This window comes from Xenopus tropicalis, chromosome 9, assembly GCF_000004195.4.
Source record: "Xenopus tropicalis strain Nigerian chromosome 9, UCB_Xtro_10.0, whole genome shotgun sequence".
In the NCBI taxonomy this organism is placed as follows: domain Eukaryota; kingdom Metazoa; phylum Chordata; class Amphibia; order Anura; family Pipidae; genus Xenopus; species Xenopus tropicalis.
This window is the reverse complement of record NC_030685.2, coordinates 83,638,834-83,664,576: the sequence shown is the minus strand read 5'-3', so window position 1 is coordinate 83,664,576 and position 25,743 is coordinate 83,638,834. Positions and strand designations below refer to the sequence as shown.

The following is a 25,743-nucleotide window of genomic DNA, read 5'->3' as shown; positions in this document are numbered from 1 at the left end:
GAGGGAGAAGGGAGGAGGGAGGAGGGAGAAGGGAGAGGGGAGGAGGGAGAAGGGAAGGGGAAGGGAGGAGGGAGGAGGGAGGAGGGAGAAGGGAGAGGGGAGGAGGGAGAAGGGAAGGGGAAAGGAGCAAGCTGAGCAGGCACAAGCATGTGTCCTGGAGGTTTGAGCTGAGACAAGGAAGTCTGATACAGAGAACCATGTGTACACAATAGAAAGCAAGAAATGTGGTGTTTCTTTTGACAGAGGACTCAGACCAGCAATACTGTGAGTGTTTATTGGTGTAGACATGCACATATAAGGTCAGAGCAAATGTCTCACTAGATACATGGCAAGGTTACAAACCATATTACCTGAAAAAGGCTAATCTTATTATACTGTAATAATTTCTGCAATTGCCTGTCTTTGACTTGAACAGCATAATCAATCTACATATATGTATTTAATCAAACATGTGGCATCAGACTTCTTTGTAAGAGTAATCTCATTCACAGACTCTAGAGGTCAAATAATCAGTAAACTTATCTGAATGATTGCTCCGCCAAACAATGGCCTTTGAAGAAGCATCCCATAGACAGGGGAATACCTGTCTTACCAATAAATTCAATTGCTTTTACTTTACCTTTGCACAAAGTGTTTTGGAGAAAGGATCACGTGTTGCTGAAAAACAGTCCGACCCATCAAATACGAGTAGAGGGCGAGAGACACACGTTGCTACTGCGCTGGGCACTGCCCTCAGACTCGGGTATCTATACAGTGACTGCGCGGAATGAAGTTGGGGAAGCCAGCAGCTGCGGTGCCCTCACTGTAAAACCAGGTAATACTTATTTGCTATTAAATATAAAGGCAGAAAACTCACCAGGAGGAGCAATGAGTCTGGGTGCCAGGTCCTGAACACCTACAACAATCCAACAAAGAAAAATGAAAAAGTTGAATTCTATAGCAAAAACATGTACAGATAAAGCCTTACACATTTATTTGCCATTAGGCACTTAATCATACATTAAATACTGCTTACACACAGACTAATATTTAATAGCTAAACAGTCAGTGGGAACAAAGAATACACATAATATTCAGCAACAACACAACATATGAAACTCTCGAGTTCAATAATAATAATATCTAAAATATGTTCTATGAGGGTCAAAGACGTCTGCCCAGCCACATTTAATACAAGTCAAAAGAGACATTTAGGGTTGCAATTAATTTCAATTAATTGAATATACTTTGGGTAAACCAATTGTAACTGTTATTGGGTCCCTAGATGAAACGTAGTCAGAAGCAATAGATTTTTACCTGCACGTACAAACCCATAACTCCTTTTTGTTTGATGGAATTTATTCAAAAATCAGCTTTGCAAAATTTGCTCTCTATGTGGGTTGGTGGGAGATCATATTTATATGATAGTATGCCTGTTATATTGATGATTTATTACTGATGTGGACCTTTAGCAAGACATGATTTTGCCAGACAGTGGGGGATCTATCAGAAAAGAATGTGCCACTTATAAAGGTGCCCATACACTATAAGATCCGCTCGCTTGGCAATGTCGCCAAGCGAGCGGATCTTCACCCGATATCCCCACCTACGGGTGGGCGATATCGGGTAGAAAGTAACTTAAAAAAAGGGCCAAACGATCGGATTACATTTGTGGTTATGGGGCAGTTGGTTCGGGGACCGCATCAACGAGCCGATGCGGTCCCCGATCCGACCGGATTTTCTAACCTGGCCAATCGAGATCTGGCCAATTTCAGGCCAGATATCGGTCGGCCAGGCTGCTCTGTTCTGCCCATACACGGGCCGATTAGCTGCCGAATCGGTCCAACTGACCCATATCGGCAGCTATAGTCGGCCCGTGTATGGGGACCTTAAGGTTGATCAGTTTATTAGATTGATACATACATGATACAGTTTTGATGATTTTGTGTAGGAATCTTGTAATCTTAGAGATCCACTAGTCTCTAGAGGACATCAAAAAACTCACACTCAAAGAATAAAAACAAAAAAATGAACAAGTGCCGAAGTCGGCTTTCCTTAATACAAATTGATACCCTAACTGAAGGTATTTACATCCAAAGCTGCTTCTCACACTGGCATATGCCAATGCTCCCGAAAGGCTATTCATTTGACTTATGTGTAAATGCGCCAATTCACACCGGGGAACCCTGGGGCTAGTCTTTCCAGATTGTAAGCTCTTGTAAGCAAGACACTGAAGGGCTGATTTATCATGCACAGAGTAGGGTGCAAAGTGCAGAAAACCCCCGGAGCAAGCTATCATGTCTTTCACACTTTATTTAACCTTAGTCATGATGAATTTGTAGCAAAGCGACAAAAGTAAACTTGAATTCCCTTGTGGAAATAATATTTATTATGATGGCAGCCTGGTATAGGAATAGCTGGCGCGTCTCCCTCGGCTCCTGCCATGCTCTGTCATTCTCATTCCCGTGTTCCTTTCTGTCCTCTGTTTCTCTCTCTCTCTGCTGTTTTGGACTATGTGGGAGGGAGTGAGACGGTTGAAAGTCTAAATACAGCAACGAATTGTACTGGAGGTGACCTCGTCACGCACAGTCTCTCCACCCTTCTCCTTCCCTCTTTTCCTTCTACGCTTTTTCCTTTTAATGTGCACCTTCTTCTCTTCCTTTACTTTCCTTTCTCCTCCCTAAAACCCCAACTCTGTTTCTCTCTATCCATCATATCCCTGCTTCCACCTTTCACCCTTTTTTTCCTCTTCCTCTGCTTTCTCTTCCTTTCTTTCTGTCTCTGAGACTTTCCCTGATTTCAGCATGAAGTTCTAGATAGTCAGAATGATTCTGAGGGTCTGTAGCTCTGTATCGGTGAGTTGCTGTTGTGTGTTTCTGTAATATTGTGTCAGTGTTTCTCCATTTGCTCCTAGCAGAAATTCCACAGTCTTTTTTTGGCAGTAGGGAAGGATGCCACTGCTAAGTATGGGGGGAGGAGGGTGGGTGTCTGGCACCGAGCCCTTTATGGCATTAGTGGTTGTTTGATGGTGCTTCCGCCAACAAGACATGTCAATTTTAGGGGTACAATTTATTTCCTATAAGAATTGAATCTGTAATGAAATGATATTGAATATACGAGTCATGGTATTCTGATTCTATGATCTAAAGCGCTACTGTTATGGAAGGGGGGTCATTATTTCTAGCTCCGTTATAGAATGTGGTTGAGTATAGTTGCTGCACATAGATACTGCCTGTACTGAGTTACTCTACTGTGGGCGTTGGATGGGGCTTAAATATCAGGGCTTGAGTTTGTGGCACAGGTGCAAATGGGTTTATGGGCAGGTTTAAATGTATCTACATGTGTCCACAGGTAAGAGGAAACCAGCCCCATACACAGGGACACACAAACATCAGGCAGATAGAGCCATGGTGGCAACCAAGGCCAACACCTCAGCCCTGCAAGCCATTCTAACCAATGGCGCTCTCTCTAGAAAGCATGGTTACACTTACTGGCTGCCATGATTACTGATATCTGGCTTTGTCCTTCTACCATATGCTGAACTTATCTATTGTTCCATCATGGGCTCAACAAGACAATGGACTTTAATTCTGTGTGAAAACACACAGAGCTACTTGTCACAGCTACTAAATGTCACAAAATCCCCTGCTATAGACAATAAAGAGAATTGCCTCAGCTAAAACACACAAACAATTATCAGTAAATGATCAGCATTGTCTATTTTAGTAACCGTGACAAGTAGCTGCTACTAGTTGCTCCATGTGTCTTTACCCTAAAGGTGGCCATACACCTTCAGATCCACTCGCTTGGCAATGTCATCAAACAAGCGGATCTTCTACCAATACCCCCCCAAAAGATCAAAGCAAAACAACGGGTATAGGCAAAGTCGGATCAGGGACCGCATCAACGAGCCGATGCAGTCCCCAATTGGAATAAATTTTATATCCTGCCCAATGGATATCTGCCCGATTTCAGGCCAGATATCAGTCGGGCAGGCCAGTTGTTAGTGCCCCTACACGGGCCGATTAGCTGCCGAATCTGTCTAAGGGACCCATATCGGCAGCTAGAATCAGCCCCTGTATGGCCACCTTAAGGGCTCTGACAGACGCGGGCGACTAATCTCACCAAAATGCCGTCCCACCGGGTAGAATGTAAATCGCCGGTGGGATGGCATACGCAGCGCCAAAATCGTTGAAGTTTCCTCTCAAGGCAACTTCGGCTATTTCGGTAAATCGCCGTGCCGCGTATGCCACTTTAATTGTTTCATTAAAATACGACTTTATAGTAATAAACTACATAGTTTTGCTTTATTTTCACACAATTATATTTAGGAATAGCTTTACTGACAAACTTTATTCATCCTTTACTATCTATAAAACCTATGGCCTATTCTTAGCAAATTTTAAATTGGTCTTTATTTTTTTCTGTTATTTATAGTTTTTCAATTATTTGTCTTCCTTTTCTGACTATTTCCAGTTTCAAATGGGGGTCACTGACCCCGGTAGCCACAAAACACAATCCTATAGTTATTGTTACTTTTTATTACTTATCTCCCTATTTAGGCCCTCCTCCATTTATATTCTTGACTGTCTTGACTGCAAATAATAAAAAATGAAGACATTTATACTTCTTACGTTGATTTTTCTTTTACGCAGCACCTACCAAAGAGTCGCCGGCACATCGGGGAACACCTCGTGACCTGCTCAGCCCAATAACATCGGATGAAGAGTATCTAAGCCCCCAGGAAGATTTAAGTGAGCCTACCACCCCCCAACATAAGATGGCAGGCAAAGGCCCCGCATTCAAAGCTCCACCCACTTTCAAGGTCAGAGTTGGTTTGAATATAAAAGGGATTTGATGCTGTTCCTTTATAACATATGGGCACGGGCGGCAGGGTGAGCAGTATATGACCCGTTATCCAGAATGCTCGGGACCAAGGGTATTCTGGATAAGGGGTCTTTCCGTAATTTGGATCTCCATACCTTAAGTCTACTAAAAAATCAATAAAACAGTAATTAAACCCAATAGGATTGTTTTGCATCCAATAAGAATTACTTATATCTTAACTGGAGTCAAGTACAAGGTACAGTTTTATTACTACAGGGAAAAAGGAAATGATTTTTCTGAATTATTTGATTAAAATGGAATTTATGGGAGACGGGCATAATTTGGAGCTTTCTGGATAACAGGTTTCTGGATAACAGATCCCATACCGTTACTATTAAAATTAAGCTACTGATGCATAATTATATTTGCATTCTTTTCTTCTTTATTTTACACTAGAGAGGCACTATTTATGTCTTTAAAGAGGTGGTTCACCATTAAACTAACTTTTAATATGTTATAGAATGGCCAATTCTAAACAACTTTTCAATTGGACTTTATTATTATTTATAGTATATGAATTATTTGACTTCTTCTTCTGACTCTTTCAGATTTCAAATGGGGGTCACTGACCCCGGCAGATCTGTGTTGCTACAATTTTTACTTTTTATTACTTATGTTACTATTCAGGCCCTCTTCTATTCATATTCTGTCTCTCATTCAAACCACTCCCTGGTTGCTAAGGTAACAGGGAACCCTAGCAACATGACAGCTGCTGAAACTCCAAACGGGAGAGCTGCTGAACAAAAAGAGATATAGTTAAAAAATCAAAGATAATAATAAATGAAGACCAATTGCAAATTGTCTCAGAATATTACTCACTACATCATAGTGAAAGTTAAACTCAAAGGTGAACAACACAGCAATTGGAAGCACTACACTGTCTAGTGTCACTTTATGCCCAAACAATGCTAGTGGCTTGAATGTGTCAAGTGTCACACTACTGTGATATAGTGCATTTAAAGCTAGTTTTGTTTATACAAAGATTGTGTATTGTTTTATTAATCCTTTCTGATTCATTTAATTATCTCTAGATGCCTCTTTTGGACCAGAAAGGGTTTGAAGGCCAAGAGATTGTTCTCAGCGTTCAGGTGGAAGGGGAACCCAAGCCTATTATCAACTGGTGAGTGATCAAACAAAACCCTACGGGTGCCTCCAAGTATTTTCCTGTTCTTTCTTAGACTTAAATGGTCACCGGCTTAGCTCTACGGCCATCAGGAATTAGATATAAGTCTTAGGACTCCTTGAAGTTACATGTAAGTCAAGTAAAGTGTCTCCTTGGTAGCAACTGTAACTGGTAAGAATTAGTAGCACAGTAACACACGTGCCTAAAAAAGTCCTAACTAACAATGCAGTCCATGCTATAAGTAAGCCATAATGTTTGTAAGCCTACCTTCTGCTAAGATCTGGTTCCTAACTGCCCCTCCGTTATTTCCAAGGCTGAAGAACAAGCAGCAGGTGAAGCCTGGTGGAAGGTTCCGCATATCAGAAGGTGCTTGGGGGATCTTCTCGCTACATATTGCCGGGGCTGATAAACGAGATTCCGGATTCTACACCTGTAAAGCAATAAATGAGTATGGGACAAAGCAATGTGAAGCCAAGATAGAGGTTCTAGGTAAGTGGACGTTCATATGGCAATGTAATTAAATCAAGATATATACAAATCCATAACACTGAAATCTGTATGACTTAAATATATGAGGTGCTTTGATGTTTTACATGTATATGGTTAAGAAATGGTTGGAAATGTATAAATTAAGATGACCCTTAACATCCAGATGATGACTTTCCATTAAACTAGACCTCAGCTGATATCTGGTGCCACAGTTCTCTGTGGATGTATAGGGGCAAAATGCTAACATAATTCTTTGGTAATATCTCATTTTTATTTCTTTCTGAAATACTTCGAGTGAATTCCAAACAAAATCCTAGAAAAAATCCTATTTACATGGGTTTATCCTATAGGCTAAAGCTCCCCCAATAGCTGATCAGACTCAGTTTTGCCCTTCTTGAGGCTCATCAGTGTAGTGCAGGGTTTTCTGATCAGCTTGGGTAGAGCCAGGAGTGGGGACTCACAAACAAATCATTAAGGTTAAGGAGACTGCCTCATACAGATACAAATAAACAAAAGGAATTCTGGGAGTAAATTCCAAACAAACTCCTTAAAAAAATCCCATTTACATGGGTTTATCCTATAGGCTAAAGCTTGTTTCACTCCCAGAATTCCGTTTGTTTATTTGTATCTGTATGAGGCAGTCTCCTCAACCTTAATGATTTGTTTCTGAAATTCCTAAACCTATAATGATTTTACCTCATGTTCCTAAAGGGATCTGCCTTTTTCTGTGGTAGAAAGACAGTCTATTATTAATGGATAGTTCACTATAGACTTAAGAAGGATGTAGTCAGTGGTATTCTGAGAGCGTTTGCAATTGGATTTCATTTTAATTTGTTGTGCTTCTGCCTGGAAGTAGATTGGGGGGGCCTGAACAGTAAGATATGAAGCAAAAATTGTCATATTATTTGCTGGCAGGCAAGTGGCACAATATGACTTTAATGTAAAAAATGAAAGACTCTACAGAGAATTCTCAACTATGTTGCGTGTATGTTTAGGTTCATATTGGTTTGAATGGAACTTGACGGGTTTCAGACTATGAATTTTTAGTTGAGAAAACACAAGCAACAACATAAAAAGCAAATACAAGTTGATGTGCACAACTGGCAAATTCTGCAAAGTAACAAAAATGGAGCCATTTATTGTCGAAAATGTCTAATTTGTGTAATTTTATAGATGTATATTTGAATATTTGTGAATTGGGGTTTAGGGCATTTTTTGGATTTAAAGAAACATTTTACGCAAGATTTAGTCCATTTTTGGGTCCTGGAGAAGTGCAATATTTATTTCTGTTTAAAACACTATGGAGTCCTTTGACTAAGATTTAATCTAAGGCTGATGTCAGACGAGGCGTAGGGTGGATATTTTCGGCAAGCGAAAAAGCGCTTGCCTCCTACATGTGCCTGCACCCGAATGAATGAGATACGCTCGGGTGCAGGCACATGTAGCGGAAATACACATAAAATCGCGAGAGTTTGGAAGTCTTGCGTTTTTACGAGAGTATTTCGGCTACATGTGCCTGAGCATATCTCATTCATTCGGGTGCAGGCACATGTAGGAGGCATAGGGCGGTATTTTCAGCAAGCGCTTTTCCGCTTGCCGAAAATATCCGCCCTACACCTCGTCTGGCATCAGCCTAAAGTGTCAGGAAATCTGTCACACAAATAATGAAATAATTGCATATCAGTTATACAGCCTATTGACTCATAATCAGCTGATTAATGATTAAGCAGATCCATGTTGTAGTGGGGCTGACAGTAACACAGATTTTTATGGCATTATTATTTATAAGGAGTTAGACTTTTCATCCTATGGAGAGGTACCCCCTGTTTAAAGCTATTTGAATGGGCAGGTAGTTGCATTTCAACAACTAAAAGGGTGCAAGAGTGACATCAAGTGGTACCTTTGGCACCTTGACCTACTATTGGCATTTTGTCCTACTGTCACTATGTTTACCTACTATACCTGTTATCCACCATTCTTCTTAAATAGAAGCTCTGCTTAGCCTCAGTGTCCCTATTTATATGCCCCATGATCTAAGGAATTGGACATATTTATAACATAAATAACGCTGGTGTTTGCATCCGGGAAGAATAATTGCATTAGATATTATGTTCAGTATACTCCATGCTTCTTGGATAGTGGATCTGGCAACTCAGATGTGGGAATCTTCCTACCAATATGGTTGCATGCTGCCTCTCCCTGAAGATATGCTCCTTCTGGTCTTTGCATGGCACTATCTCCAAACAGTAACCTGCTGCATGAGAGCTTTGGAAACCAGATTTGGGATGCCATTGGAGAGAGCTGACAGTTTATAATTGCTGAAGTAATACATTTTAGTAAAGTATTTGCTTAATGTGAGGGCAAGGAATGACCCATTGGGGTTGAACAGAAGGTTGGTCAGGTATCATTTCCTATCAGGGAATTCCTCCGTTGCTGTGTTTGGGTTTGTAGGCTTCATTGAGAAATGTGAGAAGTGATCTGGAAGTCCATCATTTGTCCCAAAACCTGATTTTATTTGCACGGGCATATATTCTGCCAATGGTTCATACATTTTGCAATGCTTAGAAGACTATGAAGATTTTCATTCATCCAGGTCATGGTATATCTAGTATAAATAAATCTGCTGCTCGGATGAGTAGTGAAACGTCTACAATGATTACTTAACAAGTCCAGTTGCTTTAGATTTATTTATACTAGATAAATGCTTAGAAGAGTTATTTTTCTCTTGCTTTATTGGTCTCACTATAGGCTGTGGATTCAATTTCATATATACCACTCAGAGCAATTGCTGCTATCTTACACACAAGCATATATATTTGTATAAATAGATAGATAGACAGACAGACAGACAGATAGATAGATGATAGATAGAAGATAGATAAACAGACAGACAGATAGATGATAGATAGATGATAGATAGATAAACAGACAGACAGACAGATAGATGATAGGTAGATAGATAGATAGATAGATAGATAGATAGATAGATAGATAGATAGATAGATAGATAGGTAGATAGATAGGTAGATAGATAGATAGATAGATAGATAGATAGATAGCTAGATAGATAGGTAGATAGACAGACAGATAGATAAATAGATGGTAGATAGGTAGATAGATAGATAGACAGACAGGCAATCAGACAGGCAGACAGACAGACAGACAGACAGACGATAGACAGACAGACAGACAGACGATAGACAGAAAGACGATAGACAGACAGACAGACGATAGACAGACAGACGATAGACAGACAGACGATAGACAGACAGACGATAGACAGACAGACGATAGACAGACAGACGATAGACAGACAGACAGACGATAGACAGACGATAGACAGACAGACAGACAGACGATAGACAGACAGACGATAGACAGACAGATGATAGATAGACAGATAGATAGATAGACAGATAGATAGATAGACAGATAGACAGATAGATAGATAGATAGACAGACAGACAGACAGACAGACAGATAGATAGATAGATAGATAGATAGACAGACAGACAGACAGACAGACAGACAGATAGATAGATAGATAGATAGATAGACAGATAGATAGGTAGATAGATAGGTAGATAGACAGACAGATAGATAGATAGACAGATGATAGATAGACAGATAGATAGATAGATAGATAGATAGATAGATAGATAGACAGATAGATAGATAGATAGACAGATAGATAGATAGACAGATAGACAGATAGATAGATAGACAGATAGACAGATAGATAGACAGATAGATAGATAGACAGACAGACAGACAGACAGACAGACAGACAGACAGACAGACAGACAGATAGATAGATAGATAGATAGATAGATAGATAGATAGATAGGTAGATAGATAGGTAGATAGACAGACAGATAGATAGATAGGTAGATAGATAGACAGACAGATAGATAAATAGATGGCAGATAGATAGGTAGATAGATAGATAGGTAGATAGACAGACAGATAGATAAATAGATGGCAGATAGATAGGTAGATAGATAGGTAGGTAGATAGATAGGTAGATAGATAGATAGATAGACTGATAGATAGACAGACACTCTAAAGTAAAAAATGGAATGTATCGCTGCTTTTAGAGATTTTTAAAGGGTACATCCTATCATCAAAGTGTGTGTATTTTAGACTTGAGTAGACAAGTATTCAGAATACCTCCTGTATGCACCCATTTGGAATGTTGGAAGACTGTTTGAGATTGCCAGTTGTAATGTTACATATTTAACCCTTTTGACATTTATGAAAGCTTTCTCATTATAATGAAGGTTTCTTATTGGCCATTTGTATGATGAAATGTAATGTGTTCCACTTAAGAACGTACCTGACATGTAACTCTGCATAAAGTCTGTAACAATCCAGCTTCTTGCATGTGCTGCCATTCTCTGTATTCTGCTAATTTGGTGTTTAGCATGTTAATATATCTAATTATGACTAATGAAAGATTGAAAAGCTACGTTGTTAAAAGGCAACTAAAGCATAAGAAAACCGTGCCAGTATGCCTGAAGGGCCACTATACTTTTTTACATACTTCTCTAATTAAATTAGTAGGAGACCTTGCAGTCTTTCCTAAGCTGCCATTGTCCCCCAGGCTGGCTGGTCAGGGTCTCCCTTATCACGTTACATAGCCCTCCTAATGCATTATAACTCCTTATCAAGATTCCAAAAGGGGAGGACTGGCCTAACAACTCAAGGGCCTAACTGAACTCACTATGGCGGGGCCAACACCCTAGATCAGGGGTCCTCAAACTTTTTAAGCGAGGGACCAGTTCACAGTCTCTCAGACTGGTGGGGGGCTGGACTATAGTCTGTACCCCCCCCACTCCCGACTGTGGGGTCAAACTAAGGCCCACTCCTGCATCCTCTCTCTTCCAGCTCCCCCCACATAGTCTGTCCTCCCTATCCCCCCTCCCACCCCCCTCCCACTTTCTTCCAGCTCCCCCCTCCCCTCCTGCTCTGTCAGTCCTCTCTCTCCCAGCTCCTCCCTCCCGCTGCCCGCTGAGTCCTCCCTCTTCCAGCTCCCCCCCTGCTCCATCCATCCTCCCTCTCCCAGTTCATCCCTTCCGCTGCCCGCTGAGTCCTCCTTTTCCAGTCCCCCCCGCTCCATCCGTCCTCCCACTCCCCGCTGAGTCCTCTCTCTGCCAGCTCCATCCGTCCTCCCTCTCCCAGCTCCCCCGTCCCACTCCGCTGTCAGTCCTCCCTCTCCCAGCTCCTCCCTCGCGCTTCCCGCTGAGTCCTCCCTCTTCCAGCTCCCCCCCCTGCTCCGTCCATCCTCCCTCTCCCAGTTCCTCCCTTCCGCTGCGTCCTCCTTCTTCCAGTCCCCCCCGCTCCGTCTGTCCTCCCCCCTCCCACTCCCCGCTGAGTCCTCTCTCTGCCAGCTCCATCCGTCCTCTCTCTGCCAGCTCCATCCGTCCTCTCTCTGCCAGCTCCATCCGTCCTCCCTCTCCCAGCTCCCCCGTCCCACTCCGCGCTTAGTCCTAACTCTCCACTACCAGGGGTGAGGACGCAGCAGGGGCCGGGTAAATTACCCTGGGGGGGCCGGATCCGGCATGTGGGCCGTAGTTTGAGGATCCCTGCCTAGATTATAATTATAATACCAAACTATCCCCAATATATTTTCACAATTTTTTCAAAACACTTGGGGTATAGTGGCCCTTGCGCTCAATATTTATGGCCACCCTCTCTGTACCTGTGTTTCCTAACTTCCTATTCACGCCACCGTGATTGGGCAATTATTATATATTATACATTTCCTGGGCAAAATAAAAATTTACCAGTTGGGGTCGTAGTGGGGCTCAAACAAACCACAGGAGCAAGAGAAAAAGGAGCTTTAGGGACAAATATGTTCATTGCCAATATCACTAGATACGCTGGCATTTTTTTCTGATTTGGTTGCCTTTTATTATTATGATATGGTCCACTGTAACCTAACGTGCACTATTCTATTTCATTTCTCTGGTTTCCTTGTGTATCATGCATGCCTTGCCAGCTTTTGGCTCGTGCTTTGAATGGCCGGCTCGCACGCACCCTGACTGCAGTTTCTGTCTGTATACAGGGGGAGTCAGATAATCTCCTGTCACTAACAAACTAATACAGGAGCCATCCAGCTGTCCGAGAAAATGGACTGTGCCGAAAGGAGAAACAGCAACCCTGGCCTGTCTGACCCAGGGAAGAGAGACATAAGAGCAAGAGATGCCTCCTCTTGCAAGTAAAGGAACAAAGAACGCACAGAGGGGGTCTCCTTATGTCACTGACGCTCACCATTTGAGACCGCACTAAATTGGTATACCGCTCCTGAAACGACTGCTGGTATACCCCTGTAAATGTAGTCACGTGACTGATGGCTTAGTTAACAGGGTAACTCCACTCATCTCAGTACAATGCAATATAGTCTGTGAGCTTAGTTATAATTGTCTCTTGTAATGAGAGATTGGAAAAGCCTTTTATAGCTCTAATCAGATCTGTCAGTAAGCAGTATGTGTGTTTATGTATGGCAATAGGAACAGTATGAAGGGAAATAAGGGCACTAAGGTGGAAGCACAGGGTGGCTGTGGTTTATTGGATACAAAAAATAACTTTTTTTGCAGTTTACTGTATGTTCTCACACCTTTCTTGGGCCAGGGCCGTAGCACCAGTGGTAATTCTAGTATACTAATTATAGTAGCACCTAGGGTGCTGGGAGTGCTCCCATTCCTGACTATTCCAACAGTGAACAGATTCTCATTCCTAACCAATATATTTTACAAACGCAGTTGTGTGCAGACATCTCCATTGTGTGGCAGAAATCAGCACATAAAGGGCTTGATTGGCTATGGGTTATGACATACTATACGTTATTATCAAAGCTATATTTGGCAGCAAGCAGAGCAGCAATACTCACCCCAATCACTTTGGGTAAGCACCCATCATTAGTGCTTGAAATGCCTTTAGGCTGATGTAGGTCCTATCCAGATCCCAGCCCAAGTTAGCTACCTCAGAGAAGGTCACAGTGGGAAACCTAGCCACATATATTGCCCCCACCCTTGACTTAAAGTGTCTCTGGTGGGAGAAGCAAGGCGCCATGTTAACATAAAGCTTGGATACAGCTCAGTGTGGCAAAAGCCCATGGCTGACACAAGTGGCACAGCACACAAATATCAATCAGCAATCTACCTAGGGAATCAAACCAAAAAGAAATGATATCACTCATGATTTTCTATTGCTATTTATTGCCATGAATTACACATTTACACACATACAGCTTCCCGCACTCCTCAACCCTCATACAGTAAGCAATGCTATGCTCTAGAACAGCGGTTCTCAACCTGTGGGTCAGGACCCCTTTGGGGGTCGAACACCCCTTTCACAGGGGTTGCCTAAGACCATTGGAAAACACATATTTCCGACAGTCTTAGGAATAATTTTATGGTTGGGGGTCACCACAACATGAGGAACTGTATTAAAGGCATTAGGAAGGTCGAGAACCATTGCTCTAGAAAATCTATTGTTCCCAAAGATTTCTTTTCTGAAGGGCTGGTTTATATAACAGTTACAAGATATAAAGGCCCAACCTGAGATCTAGTTAGGGAATCAATGACACATTTTTGAGTTGCTTTTTTTTTTGCATAATAACAGAAAATGCTATTTTCTGCAAGTTTCCAATATACATGAATGAAAAATAGCTTTTCTGTACAGTATTAGTTGTTAATGTAATTGATAGTCAGAGCAGTATCTGTCTGTTTATATTTTCTGCGCAAGTTTTGGCCAGATATTGTTCAGGCAGGCCGTTTGTGGGCCCCATACATGGGCTGATAGGCTGCCAGCTTTCATTGCCTGTGTATAGCCACCTATAGAGGAGATCGGACTCCTGTTTTAAGAGAACAGAAAGAGACCGTTTTCAATAGCAATTATATTTACAAGTAACTTTAAAACCACTGTAATTATTGTATTTTGGAAAGTTGTTCAGAATAATATTTTCTGTCATTGTGCAAAGAACCATTTTATGGATGGAGGACCTCAAAAAAGGTCAAGTAAGATTCATGAGAGTGCTAGTCTAAGCAATTTACATTCATTATTTATTAATTTTGAGATAATAAGCGTTGAAGTAGAGTCAATTTGAAAGAATTTTGTCACAACGGCACCATCTGCTGGCCAGTTTCAGACCATGATGTAGCGGAGGAAGTTGTGAGGAGAAAGGAAGAGGGCTGATCTGATGTTCTTCTGGTTCAGAAGGGAGTGAGAAAATGTATTGGAGGTTACTAATGTTTTCCTAACCAGAAGAACATCAGATAAGCTCTTTTTCTTTCGACTACATCTCAATAGAAATGTTAGCCTTTTCTGCTTAGACCAGTTGCAACCCATTTAGGGCAGTCCAACCGATTTAAACATGTTATTACACTGTGCGGAGGGCATTATCAACATTTTATGGACTGACTGAGGCCTTTGTTAATAGCTGCTAAAACATTAAACAAAACAGCAGCTAATGCAAACGTGCCCAATATTAACCAGAATAGATGCATCCTTTATTCAATAAATGTAGCCTGGGTTATAAAATAATGCTTAAATGGCCAGTTAAAGAGGTAGTTCACATTACAAGCCCTTTTTTAAATTCATTGTTTTTCAAATAATACACCAAAAATGATAGCACTCATTTACTTTTCCCAGGAACAAATGCTGGAATGCAAAGGGGCATGTATTGTTTATTATTTACCGCTTATTTTAGGGGAGGGTGCAAAAAAATGGGCGATAACAGTAGGTGCTACTGTGGCTATTGAGCTGCCTTGTGACCAACTGGGATTCTCTGGGATATTTAACCCAGCCCAAGTTGCACAGCTCAGACTACAGAAGATGTTCCCAGACGTAGCAAGCAATGGCATAGGCCCTAAACATTTTCATTTTGTGCTTCAAATGCTTTTGCAAGTGTGCCTGGGACAATGGTAAATGACTTGTTTCTGGTGTACTATTTAAAAAAAAAAGTGAAATACCACTTTAATATAATGGAATACCCATGCGCTTCTCTGCACAGGCTATGATAAGAATGCAACTTCTAGTGCTGTAATGCATACTTACCACTTTTCACAGACATTCCCCAATAATATCCAACCTTGGGCCAGACCTGCTATGCCATGCACTTTCTATGCCCCTGTAAATAGAAGAATTTAGCAGCGGCAGAAACATCCAATACAATATAAAACTAGATACTGATTGGTGCTACAGTGACCTGATAGTACCAACCCTTTGCCCTCTGAATCCCTTCCCTCTTCTCTTATGTTGGGTAGGCTGGATCCTGTAGTGGCTTCTGTACCTATAATAGCATTGCCTGCTAATAAGCACATCCATTATAATCACCAGTGACCCAAGGCATACGATTACACAGGATTATGGGATATTTTCAGGCAATGGGTAGATATGTAGTGACCAAACGTGAAACCCCATGGTACCCTCTTTGTCACCATTGTTTTCCTATGTATGCCATAATAGATCAGGTAATATCCTGGAACTGGGTGAGTGGTATACAGATATATTTAACTATGAAAATGCAATGATGCAATAAATGCCAATCAAAACTTGCTGAGGCCGTAACTGGCCAGCGCCTATATCTTTCATCATTAGAGCTTTTAGTGGCCACTTCAGCCAGATGAGGCAACAAGTCCAGCAGAGCAGACATATTGTATATTGTTCATAGCAATGCAATGAATGATCTATGCATCAATAGTTACAGGGAATATAGAGAGCTAACATTTTCTTTTTACATCCGCTTATGGCTGAGACCTATAATACAGGGAAACATTGTTCCTAGCTGTATCATATCTAGAACAATGGCTTTATGACTTCATGAATTAACACACGGTCTGCCAAAGAGGGCTTGAAACATTTGCATTTCAACTATCAATTGCCCGAGATGTAAAAGGTCTGTGTTCAAACAAGAACCGAGCGTGTCGGAGAAGGGTAGTTATAGAGTTATAGCTTATATTTCGTAACCCTGTCCTTTAACAATTACAATAGAACAGACTTTGTTTGAAATAAATCTATTTTTTTTTTTTTGTAGTCCCAATAAATCATGATTTTGAACAGTTGTGTGTTTGGTTCTTTCCTCACGTACCAGTTTAACTGTGCTGCTCAGGGTCTATATATAGTGTGTTATGCAATTGGAGACAAGGAACAGTTCCAGAAACAGTTCTATAAAACTGCTGCAAAGAATCACTTGTCTCTCCTGAGCGCTTACCTTCCGCTGGAACTCATTTGGATGGCTGCGCCCTTCGTAGCTCGGTGTAACCGGTTCATTTTTGCATCACCTTCCTACAAAATACAAAAGATTTGCATGAAGACATTTGCTTTGTCTATATCCCCCACTTTGATGCAAAGTTCATAACAAACATATATCTTAGGAACAAAGGGCTTCTTTTTGGCTTTGCAGTAAGTTCTGTGCACTTTCACAGAACTGCATTATTCTCCCAAATTGCCCAATGCCAGAACATTAACCATTTATGCACCACACTATATACAGTAGAAGCCAGCGCAGAATGAGTTAAAGCAGGTGTTCCATTAAAAAATGTTTTGCTTCAGCCTGCACTTTTGGTTTAAAATGTACATATTTGGAACAAGTCACTTTACTTTTTCCCTTTACTAGTACAAGTATAATACCTGTTATCCAGAATGCTTGGGACCATACCTTAAGTAAAAAATCAATAAAACATTAATTAAACCCAACAGGATTGTTCTGCCCCCAATAAGGGGTAATTATATCTTAGTTGGGATCAAGTACAGGTACTGTTTTATTATTACAGAGAAAAGGGAATCATTTAACCATTAAATAAACCCAATAGGGCTGTTCTGCCCCCAATAAGGGGTAATTATATCTTAGTTGGGATCAAGTACAGGTACTGTTTTATTATTACAGAGAAAAGGGAATCATTTAACCATTAAATAAACCCAATAGGGCTGTTCTGCCCCAATAAGGGGTAATTATATCTTAGTTGGGATCAAGTACAGGTACTGTTTTATTATTACAGAGAAAAGGGAATCATTTAACCATTAAATAAACCCAATAGGGCTGTTCTGCCCCCAATAAGGGGTAATTATATCTTAGTTGGGATCAAGTACAGGTACTGTTTTATTACTACGGAGAAAAATGAAATCATTTCCAAAATGGAAGTCTATGGGAGATTTGGAGTCTATGGGAGATGGCCTTTCCATAATTTGGATTTTTTTAGATAATGGGTTTCCGGATAAGGGGTCTGATACCTGTATTTATTATGAACCTTATGTCTTGAAAAAAAAGAGTATTATCAGACACCATCCTTTTATGTGAGCACTAAACTGTGGTTGTTAACCCACTGGCTAATTAGCTGTTACTAATAACAGGCATTTTATTTCAATGACTGATGGGAGTTTTAGTTCAGTTTACTGCTGGGGGGTAGGTCTCCCATTTTGAAGTTTATGTTTAATAGTGCTATAGTGCTGTTAATAGAATTTCTAAATGTCTGTCAATGCTATGTCAGTTTGTAAATGTGCAGTGATCTGTATTCAGTGGCAGGTCTTACTCTCTCTGTCCAAGTCTCTGGAGTCTCATTCATCCGATCATTTATATAAATAAAGCAAAAGAAAATACAAGCGCTCGTAAGCAGAGACGTCAACAAACCCCATGTCATAAGGGAGATATGGCCCAGTCCAGGCCTGAATCTCTCTTTTCACTAAATGGTGACATGAAATAAATATGTCACAACCGGGATTATTACCTCCCTCATGACACGGGGTTGGTTTAAATGAAAGAGAGTTGAATGTTACAGTTTGAGATATGGGTCAAGATTTCTATACTTAAATGATATATTCCTTGTGATTAACTTGATTTGGAATGGCTGCCCCCGGGGCTACACAGCGGGGTATTTATATAAACTATAGTAGGGTTTCTGTAGCAAACACCCCAGCTGTACCAGTGCAGGAATGGCTGCCCCCGGGGCTACACAGCGGGGTATTTATATAAACTATAGTAGGGTTTCTGTAACAAACACCCCAGCTGTACCAGTGCAGGAATGGCTGCCCCCGGGGCTACACAGTGGGGTATTTATATAAACTATAGTAGGGTTTCTGTAGCAAACACCCCAGCTGTACCAGTGCAGGAATGGCTGCCCCCGGGGCTACACAGCGGGGTATTTATATAAACTATAGTAGGGTTTCTGTAGCAAACACCCCAGCTGTACCAGTGCAGGAATGGCTGCCCCGGGGCTACACAGCGGGGTATTTATATAAACTATAGTAGGGTTTCTGTAGCAAACACCCCAGCTGTACCGGTGCAGGAATGGCTGCCCCCGGGGCTACACAGCGGGGTATTTATATAAACTATAGTAGGGTTTCTGTAGCAAACACCCCAGCTGTACCAGTGCAGGAATGGCTGCCCCCGGGGCTACACAGCGGGGTATTTATATAAACTATAGTAGGGTTTCTGTAGCAAACACCCCAGCTGGGCTACACAGCGGGGTATTTATATAAACTATAGTAGGGTTTCTGTAGCAAACACCCCAGCTGTACCAGTGCAGGAATGGCTGCCCCTGGGGCTACACAGCGGGGTATTTATATAAACTATAGTAGGGTTTCTGTAGCAAACACCCCAGCTGTACCGGTGCAGGAACGGCTGCCCCGGGGCTACACAGCGGGGTATTTATATAAACTATAGTAGGGTTTCTGTAGCAAACACCCCAGCTGTACCAGTGCAGGAATGGCTGCCCCCGGGGCTACACAGCGGGGTATTTATATAAACTATAGTAGGGTTTCTGTAGCAAACACCCCAGCTGTACCGGTGCAGGAACGGCTGCCCCCGGGGCTACACAGCGGAGTATTTATATAAACTATAGTAGGGTTTCTGTAGCAAACACCCCAGCTGTACCAGTGCAGGAATGGCTGCCCCCGGGGCTACACAGCGGGGTATTTATATAAACTATAGTAGGGTTTCTGTAGCAAACACCCCAGCTGTACCAGTGCAGGAATGGCTGCCCCCGGGGCTACACAGCGGGGTATTTATATAAACTATAGTAGGGTTTCTGTAGCAAACACCCCAGCTGTACCAGTGCAGGAATGGCTGCCCCCGGGGCTACACAGCGGGGTATTTATATAAACTATAGTAGGGTTTCTGTAGCAAACACCCCAGCTGTACCGGTGCAGGAATGGCTGCCCCCGGGGCTACACAGCGGGGTATTTATATAAACTATAGTAGGGTTTCTGTAGCAAACACCCCAGTTGTACAAAACACTGAAGGGGATCTAAACTCTTTACTGAGCCCTCTTGCAAATTACATTTAGTTTTTCTAGTTTTCAAGTATTAGCAGTTTTTTTTATTTTTAACAGTAGACAGTAAACAGAAGCTACATAATAGTATAAAAGGTAGGAACAAAAAGGAGGTAGTTATGGGAATGACATTAAGTAGTTGGGGAAGTTATTAGCAGTTTTAACCCCCCCACCTGGCTACTAAAAAGCAATATCGACATGGAATAACTTATAAAACACCTTCCCCAACAGGCAGATATTTGTATCCAACTACAAAAAGCATACTTACCCTTTAATATAGTTAAACTGATAAAAGCATTGGATCAATTCCCATTTAATGTCTGTATTTTCTGCTTTATTATTTGACTTACTATAAGGGATGCACAGACTCCATCATTTTTACATTCATAACAACAGCAATGCTCCGTGCAGTTGTCGAACACCCAAATCTTAGTTTTGATTGGGTCGGCTGAACACAGAGAAAAAGTCCAGATTTGAACTGATAAAAATCGTGGATCTGGTGCATCTCTATTCGCCATGTTCTATGTACATTTTCCGAAACATTGAGAGTTCTGTAATGTCTATTTCCTAAGTGTAAGAGAAGAACTCAATGTTGTGACAAATGTTCCACCTTCTGTATCGCTTTTACCATAAACCCATTCTTCTTCTCATCTCTGGGTGTAACATTTCTCTTCCCTCTTTCTGTGTTGTCTTTTCTGTTGGTCACTGTGTTGTCACTTTGTGCTGTCCTGTTATGTCTTGATGTTGTGTGGGAGCAGCACCCCCTGGCAGTACCAGCTTGGAGGTTCTGGCCCCCTTGCAGGATGTGAGTGTGTGCGCTGGGGAGGCAGCGGTGTTTGAATGCGTGGTGTCGGGCCCCGCCGATATGGACGTGGACTGGATGTTCCGGGGCAAGCTGCTCCAGCCAGCACTGCTGGACTGTAAGATGCGTTTCAACGGAAAGCAGTGTGTGCTGCTGCTGAATTCAGTCCATGAAGATGACAGTGGGGTCTACACCTGCAAACTGAGCACTGCAAGAGGTAAGAACCCTTCCATTTCCCCACTGTGCATTGTATTTCATTAACACAATCTCCGGCCCTCCAGATGTTGCAAAATTAACCTCCCAGAACACCATCTACAGAGATTCTGGGAGGTGAAGTTCATCAACATCTTGAGGGCCACATGTTGGCCATGTCTAAACCCTCTTATCAACCTGGTATTGTGAGTTTTTAGAACAGTGAAGTAAAACTGGCTATTCACAGTAAGATCTGCTCGCTTGGCGAGGTCGCCAAATGAGCAGATCTTCTCGCAATCTATGGGTGGGCGATATCGGGCTAATTTGGTTGTTTGGCCCTGGGGCCAAATGGTTGAATAGAACGGCAGGTATAGATGTCATCGGTTCGGGGACCGCATCAACCAGCCGATGCAGTCCCCAATCCAATGGAAAAATCAAACCTGCTTGCGAGGTTGCCAAACAAGCAGATCTTTTCCCAATATCTCCACCTATGGGTGGGTGATATCGGGCTAATTCGGTTGTTTGGCCCTGGGGCCAAATGATTGAATTAGAACATCAGGTATAGATGCCATTGGTTCAGGGACCACATCAACCAGCCGATGCAGCCCCCGATCCAATGGAAAAATCAAACCTGCCTGATCGAGATCTGCCCGATTTCAGGCCAGGTGTCGGTCTGGGAGGCCCAGCGTTTGTGCCCATACACGGGCAATATCGGCAGCTAGAATCGGCCCATGCATGGCCAACTTAACTCCCTCCTACAGTTCCAATATTTACTTGGAAAATCCTTCTGCTTGCCGTTTCCTCTTCCTGACAATTGGATCCTACATACATTTTAAACTAATAAATGAGAGGTAGTGGCCAATGGAACAATAAAATGGATCTGCTTCATCTACTCCCCTACAGTCATTTCCCAGTGCAACACTCTTGCCTTCTGTTTATAAATGCAGGATCCTGTATGTATAAATTACAGATAGCTGTCAGACAAAGACAAAGGGAATGGGGATACTTAGGAGCAGATTTATTAAAATGTGAGATTAAAGCTTAATACATAAAAACGCACTCATGTTCTATTCATTCCTATGGGATTTTTAGAAGTGTAATTACCAATGGGTGAAAGTTAGAACTCACCATTTGATATATACGCTTCTAAAAACCCCATAGGAATGAATAGAACGTGGGTGAGTTTTTATGTATTAAGCTGTAAACTCACATCTTGATAAATCTGCCTTTTGTTCGACAGGAAACATAAGTTACTCAATTCTTATTTACATTATCCCATTGCATGCCGGGTTGCACTATGTCCATATTAAATGCAGGATAGGCAGTAGCTAAATGCTGGGGGATACCTTGAGAATGAACAGATAAATAAATGTAAAATGCATGTGTACTTCATATTCCCCATTACCCCATTACCACCATGCCTTTCTGTAGAACATTAAGTGAAGATTTTCTTCTATTTTTATCCATTTCTTTCTTCCCTTCTCTCCCAACATGGCAGATGAGCTGACCTGTAGCGCTATGCTAACTGTGCACCCATCGCTGGCGCCTCTCTTCACTCGCAAGTTGTCAGATCGAGATGTTATAGAGGGACGCACAGCTCGGCTGGACTGTAAAATCAGTGGCACCCCGCCCCCTGTTGTCACGTGGACTCATTTTGGTAAGTAATTCTTTCAAGTAATTGTAACGCATCCCTTATGTAGCCTAATTTACATATGCAAATTAAGATTTAATGTGGATAAATGTAAGGTCATGCACCTGGGATGTAAAAATATGCAAGCCCCGTATACCCTTAATGGGACTGCACTAGGCAAATCCATAATGGAGAAGGATCTTGGAGTCCTTGTAGATAATAAACTTGGCTGTAGCAAGCAATGCCAGGCAGCAGCTGCAAGGGCAAACAAGGTTTTGAGCTGTATTAAAAGGGGTATAGATTCACGGGAGGAGGGGGTTATTCTTCCCCTTTACAGAGCGCTGGTAAGGCCCCATCTAGAATATGCTGTTCAGTTTTGGGCTCCAGTGCTCAAACGGGACATTACTGAGTTAGAGAGGGTCCAGAGAAGGGCAACTAAGCTGGTAAAGGGTATGGAAAGTCTCAGTTATGGGGAAAGACTGGCCAAGTTGGGTTTGTTTACACTGGAGAAGAGGCGCTTAAGGGCTCTGGCACACAGGGAGATTAATCTCCCCAAACTACCATCCCACCGGCGAAAATGTAAGTCGCCGCCAGAATGGCACACGCTGCGCAGGCAATTTCGGCAAATCGCCTGCGCAGCGTGTGCCATCCCACTGGCGACTTAACATTTTCGCTGGTGGGATGGTAGTTCGGGGAGATTAGTCGCCCGTGACAAGGGAGATTTGTCGCGGGCGACTAATCTCCCCGTGTGCCAGAGCCCTAAGAGGTGACATGATAACTATGTATAAATATATAAGGGGATAATATAATAACCTTTCTAATGTTTAATTTACCAGTAGATCCTTCCAGTAGACACAAGGGCACCCATTGAGATTTGAATAAAGGAGTTTCCGTCTAAATATTCAAAAAAGGGTTTTTTACAGTGAGAGCTGTGAGTTTCTGGGATTCCCTCCCCAAATCAGTCGTACTGGCTGATACATTATATAGCTTCAAGAAGCGGTTGGATGGCTTTTTAGCAAGTGATGAAATACAGGGTTATGGACCAGTCTCTGGATAGATCTGATCCAGAGACTGGTCCGATTGCCATCTTCGAGTCAGGACAGAATATTTTTTCCCCTCTGAGGCAAATTAGAGAGGCTTCAGATGGGGTTTTTTTTGCCTTCCTCTGGATCAACTAGCAGTAAGCCAGGTTATATATATATATATACATAATAGGTTGGACGTGTGGCTTTTTTCAACTTAACTTTCTATGTCACTTGATGACAGAACTAAATCACATACAATGAAATCCCCTATAAAGTCTGAAGTGTGGGCTGCTGTGTAGTGTTAGTATGGAAAATAACAGCCTATAACAGTATGCAGTTCAGATAAATCACTTTGTCAGTTATAGAGTTATAGTGTAAGTGGCTCACTAACCTCATATTCGCCTGTCTGATCTCTCTCTGGTATCAGTGTTACCCTGACCTCCTCCTTCTCTTCCTATGAATGAGCGATTGGCACTGCAGAAAACTGTTGCTTTTACATACTATTTTTCCTCACACGTTTTGCCTTTGGTTTTTACATAGCCCAATAGGACCGAGCTGTTTCACTGTTAACCAGAATATGTGCATGATATGACTTTATTAAAAAAATAAATAAACAAAGGTCAATAGGATTTTAAATATACACGTATAACAAGAGAAAGAGCAGAGCAAAAGTACAGGGGCATCTGCTACAACATTGCATAACATAGGTACATTCCCATTACCTCAGCACAATAATCTGCAGCAGCCATCTTGGGTCACCTCAGAAAATCACAGAGCAGCCTGTTTGTATATGAATATTAAGCATAATTGTATATATAGAAAGAAATAACACCATGTTAATAATAATAATGATGGTATATCTTCTATCAGTGGGAGTTGAGGGCAGTTTAGACAACTTAATACAGCCATAAAGTAACAACATGGGGGGGATCAGTATAATGAACAATATTACCTCACAACAAGGACAAACACAAGCCACTTGCATTTACATTTTCTTGCTCTGTTTTTTTCTGTGCTACAAAACTAGTAACCTATTTGCTAATTTAAACCTTTATACAATAAAATCATTGCAGACGTTTTAAAAGTACCATTCAGTTTGCATAAGAAAATTGAGCTTTGAATATTTCTTTGTGTGTCTCCGTGGCCCGGAGAGCTAAGACACCGCTTGTACTTTGCCAATCAAAGCAGCAATAATCACCTCACGATATGTGCGGCGCCTTATCTGTCACAAAATGGCGCGACAATTATATGACGCGGTTACCCCTAGGGGCTGCTACTGATTCGCACACTTTCTTAGTTCGTGTAGGTACTTTATGGCCGCTGGCTGCTTCTCTGCGCTCTAGTTTTGATAGCACTCCTCACTTTACTTCACCTTACTGTATCACCCACCTAGCCTGGGCTTCCTAAACGGGCCACACACTTACACTGAGCTTCCTGACACCCACATAAGTTTTGTCCCCTCACATAACAATTATGCAATTCAGCTGCTAATTCAGCAGCTTAGTCCATTTATCCCGTTTATATAAATGTATAGCTTGAACCTTGGTGAAGCCTTTGGGGCTTTCAGGGTCAGGTATGTACAGTACAGGATCAAAGCTGCTTTGTATCTCTCCTAAGGCCCCAAATACTGTACTTATATTTGATACTGTTATGGTTACACCTAGGGTTGACACTTTCTGGAAAAAATACCAGGTCAGGCCTGCAAAATACTATCCAGGTGGCAACCTTAGTTACACTAGGCTCAGGCCAGTTAAGGCTGATACCACACGAGTAGTATTTACGCTGCGTATTTTCTAATTTTCTCAGCAGCTGAAAAACGCCCGATATCATCATCCATAGAAATAACTTGAAAACCACACAAACCGTAAATACGCTAGAAAACGCCTTAGCATGGATTTTTCAAGCGTTGGCCGAAATACGCCAGTATTTGCACAGCAAGCTATTCCTATGTATACACAAAGGCAGCTGCCAGACCTAGCGGAAATACGCAGCATTTTTTACTATTTCGCACTATTAGCACCATGGAAACGGGATTTGCTACGTCACCAGTACTAGGCTGAAAAACGCCATAGTCAGGGGCTGTGTGGCTTGTGCGGCGTTTTTAGGCTGAGAAAAAACGCCACGTGTGGCATCAGCCTTAGGTGGCCATTCCCAATGCTCAGGCCCGAATTTGTGGAGAGGCCGCAAAGGCCCGGGCCTAGGGCGGCAGAAGTTTAGGGGCGGAATGCCGCCACGCCGCAACCTCTCCCCACTGCTCCGTATGGGAGATTAAATGGATGCGTATACGCACTTGCGCTTGCTGCCGCGGGGGGAAGGGGGTTTGCTGGGTTCGCGCATGCACACAG

At 42.1% G+C, this 25,743-nt stretch overlaps 1 protein-coding gene across 5 annotated transcripts in view; it reads left to right on the top strand.

Annotated features, from left to right (window-relative positions):
* speg (striated muscle enriched protein kinase) overlaps positions 1 to 25,743 on the top strand; it is a 169,542-nt gene that overhangs the window by 98,930 nt on the left and 44,869 nt on the right. For 4 of the 5 annotated variants that reach the window (XM_031892844.1, XM_031892843.1, XM_031892845.1 and 1 more), the window contains 6 exons: positions 632 to 814; positions 4,635 to 4,804; positions 5,898 to 5,986; positions 6,303 to 6,478; positions 20,508 to 20,768; positions 22,242 to 22,400. In XM_031892844.1, coding sequence (XP_031748704.1) covers positions 632 to 814; positions 4,635 to 4,804; positions 5,898 to 5,986; positions 6,303 to 6,478; positions 20,508 to 20,768; positions 22,242 to 22,400 — 1,038 coding nt within the window. Of the gene's footprint in view, positions 1 to 631; positions 815 to 2,586; positions 2,835 to 4,634; positions 4,805 to 5,897; positions 5,987 to 6,302; positions 6,479 to 20,507; positions 20,769 to 22,241; positions 22,401 to 25,743 lie in introns of those variants that run through there. The other variant, XM_031892848.1, reaches the window with a different exon arrangement.